General features: G+C 33.9%; 1 protein-coding gene across 1 annotated transcript; it reads left to right on the top strand.

Moving 5' to 3' along the window:
* Positions 1 to 656: 656 nt before the first annotated feature.
* LOC145243765 (male abnormal protein mab-31-like) lies at positions 657 to 1571 on the top strand. Its single transcript, XM_080106807.1, has one exon. It carries the CDS (start codon positions 657 to 659, stop codon positions 1569 to 1571), a length of 915 nt encoding a protein of 304 aa, XP_079962933.1.
* The last annotated feature ends 2282 nt before the right edge of the window (positions 1572 to 3853 follow it).

A 3853-nucleotide genomic window follows, 5' to 3' on the forward strand; every position in this document is an offset into this window, starting at 1 on the left:
TCTACAAGCAGAGACAGCTTTATATTGCTGGAAATATCCTAAGTACAGGATGACATCCATGAACCTTTTTTGCATGTTTATATTTACCAAATATTGGAATTTATCTCAATTCAATTAGAGTCCCAAGCGACTCGCATTATGCCTGATTATAGGCGCCAACATTCCTGTGGAGAACACCATGAATATACATGAATCCTTTTGAGGAAAAGAGAACTACCAACTCCAACAATAGGAGTTTACACTACCGGCTCCATGATATGGAGACAAAACTGATCCACCGTTTTGCAATTGGACTGTACCATGACCAATGACTTTTCTTTATTGTTGTTATTGAATAAATTTTGAGTTGAAGGTATGGCTTTTGTAATTTGTGGTTTTCTTTTGCCTCTGCCAGGGAGTAAAATAGTTTGTGAGAATTAAATTTCTCACAAACCTTGTTACCTCCCCCTTAAAAAAAAAAACAAAAAAACACGCAGTTGACATAAAAATAAATAAATTTATGAAATTATTTTGCTAGGTGACTAGTTTTGTCTGTTTTTCGTCGTGTAAATACAGTTTGTTCCGATTTTTAGTCCCGGTCGAAAATAAAATTAGGGACAACTTTGAATTGTCACCGCTTACCGGTGTCGGGTATGTCTTAAAGTGTTAAAGACATCATGAAATATATTTCGAAAATTGTAGTTCCAGCCTTAGATCTTTGTTTTCTAAATATTTGTATAACAGATTTAACTCTACAAACTTGTGATAATATTACCACTATCAGATGGTTGGCAGAGCATGGCCTAATCGCCAATCAGCGCATTTGCAAGAAATGCACACATCCAATGTATTTGCAAGCGAGAAGAGGAAAGTTTTTCATGGATGGATATTGCTGGGCTTGTTCAAAATGTAACGGTACCAAGAATATACGGTTTGGTTCCTTCTTCGAGCGTTCACGTCTCACTTTAGTCCAAATATTAGAAATATTATATTTATGGTCGTTGGAACGACCCCAAGTCGAAGTATCTAGACAAACTGGTGTAACAACCCGCTCTTTGGTGGATTGGTACAATTTCATTCGCGACATTTGCGCGCGATATTTAACTGACAATCCCGTAGAGATGGGTGGTCCTGATCGAACCGTGGAAGTTAATGAAACTAAATTTACGGAGAGAAATAATCGGCGTGGAAAATATAAACCTGACCAATGGGTTCTTGGTATAGTCGAGCGAGAAACGAATCTGACAATGATGGTGCCTGTAGACAAAATAGATGCAGCGACTATTTTACACGTCATTACTCAATACGTGCGTGCAGGCACCCGTATTGTGACAGATAGGTGGCAGGATTACAATGCCTTACCGCGACAGGAACTGGAAAATCATGGATACACCTTTGTTGCCCCTGAACGCCCCACAAAAAATGTAGAAGGCAGCTGGGATCTTTGTAAGGCGAAATTCAGTATTATGAGAGGAACTAGTGATGCAAATTTCAATAGTCACCTTCAGGAATTTCTCTGGCGACGTCGTATAAAAGACAATTTTTTCGGCAATATTTTATATTGGATCCGCCATTATTATGATGTTTCGTAATATATTTCAACATCATTTTTAACAATGTTTTTATTATTCCTTTACAACACGATATAATTAAAACATTTTTGGTACTACTACAATTTATCGCCGAAAATGAAGACGCCATTTTTGTTTTCGGACACCTGTCATTAGAATCAGAGAGAGAAAAATCAGTATAACCGAAACAATGGCCGAAGTATGAAATAAATAACAAAAAAAAAAAAAATTGGGTTTGTATTACTGTACAGATTCGAAAAAGTTGTAAAAAAAAACAAATATATAACAAATAAATGTTATCAAAGGCAAGATAAGTTACTTTTCTACCAAACTGGATATATTTTTCGTGTTTTTATTCAATGTAACATATTTATTCAGCTCGAAAACCATACAGTGTTTACCGATGTATTGGAACATTCAAGATGGCGTCTTATTCTCTCTTTAACACGGTAAGTGTGGGAAAAGATGTTATAAATAAAAAAACGGATAAAATACTGTTAAAAACTCGCTCAATATATGTTACCGTGACATAGGTTGACATATATTCGGCGGGTTTTTAATAGTATTTTGTATAGTTTTTTTTATTTATAAAACCTTTTTCCATATTTACGGTGTTAAAGAGGGTGTGAGACGCCATTTTGAATTTTCGAATACATCGGTAAACACTGTACGTTTTTCGAGCTGAATAAATGTTACATTGAATAAAAACAAAAAATATATCCAGTTTGGCAGAAAAGTAACTTAGCTTGCCTTTGATAACATTTATTTTTTATATATTTGTTTGTTGACAACTTTTTCGAATCTGTGTACAGTACAGTAATACAAACCCAAAAAATTAAACTAGATATAAATTACTTCCGGAAAGAACTGAAAAAAAGTAAATAAAGAAAGTGAAAGAACATATATTCATAATTGTTTAATTGGAAATGTTTTGAAAACGGAAAAGTTTTTCATGAAATGTGTGTGTGTGTATATATATATATATATATATATATATATATATATACACACACACACACACACACACATATACAGGTAAATATTACCTTACGCTACAACAGAACACCGACTACTCTAATTTGTTTTTTTTAGGGGTATTCGAGGTCGCTGACAACGAATCTGATAATCAAACCCGTCGCAAATTTACTGTAAATATGTGGTTCATTTTTTTTTTCTTTTTCTTTCCTATGTAGTTTGGAATGCATTTTAATTTATCTAAAAAGGATAATTTTGAAGATCCGTCTTCCTTTGTTTACAAAGTCATTTGGCGGAAGTGACGTCCGACATACTTTTAGCTACGGACGACCCAAACCATATAGAATGAATGGGTTTTTTGGGGTTTGTATAACTGTACACATAGACTCGAAAAAGTTGTCAAAAAACAAATATATAACAAATAAATGTTATCAAAGGCAAGATAAATTACTTTTCTACCAAACTGGATATAATTTTCGTGTTTTTATTCAATTTAACATGTTTATTCAGCTCGAAAAGCATACAGTGTTTACCGATATATTGGAAAATTCAAAATGGCGGCCGACTCTCTCTTTACCACGGTAAGTTCGGAAAAAGGTGTAATAAATAATAAACTAAACAAAATACTGTTAGAAATTCGCTCAATATATGTTACCGTGACATAACTTGACATATATTCGGTGGTTTTTTAATAGTATTTTGTCTAGTTTATTATTTATAACACCTTTTTTCCGAACTTACCGTGTTAAAGAGAGACGGTCGCCATTTTGAATTTTTCAATACATCGGTAAACAGTAAACACTGTATGCTTTTCGAGCTGAATAAACATGTTAAATTGAATAAAAACACGAAAATTATATCCAGTTTGGTAGAAAAGTAATTTATCTTGCCTTTGATAACAGTTATTTGTTATATATTTGTTTTTTGACAACTTTTTCGAATCTATGTGTACAGTAATACAAACCCACTTTCCACCATTTTGCAGCTTCTGTTTACGCTACGCGCGCTGCCGCTGCAGCATGAACGACGGCTTGCTTCTTCACCTAGCAAACTGCCTTCTCACATGGCGTACCAATCAAAAAATTACGGACGGACATTTTTTTTTTTTTTTAATGACTTACAGTTAAAGAAAAGTACAACAAATAGGGGGACTTTTTTTTGTGTGTCTCACGTGGTTTTTAATGTGGTTTACAAAAACATAAGCACCAAACATCTTTGTTTTTCATTCTTTTTTGCGGGAGGGGGATTTAGAACTTATGTGGCTTAATAGGTGCTTTTGCAGTTTAGTTAAACGTTTTTCCGTAAGTAACGCACCAACATTTACCAAT

This window comes from Euprymna scolopes, chromosome 22 (genome assembly GCF_053919585.1).
Source record: "Euprymna scolopes isolate OS-2025 chromosome 22, ASM5391958v1, whole genome shotgun sequence".
Lineage (NCBI taxonomy): Eukaryota > Metazoa > Mollusca > Cephalopoda > Sepiida > Sepiolidae > Euprymna > Euprymna scolopes.

Excerpts from the sequence above, each read along its gene's own strand:
- LOC145243765 (XM_080106807.1), top strand. The coding sequence starts at position 657 with ATGAAATATATTTCGAAAATTGTAGTTCCAGCCTTAGATCTTTGTTTT.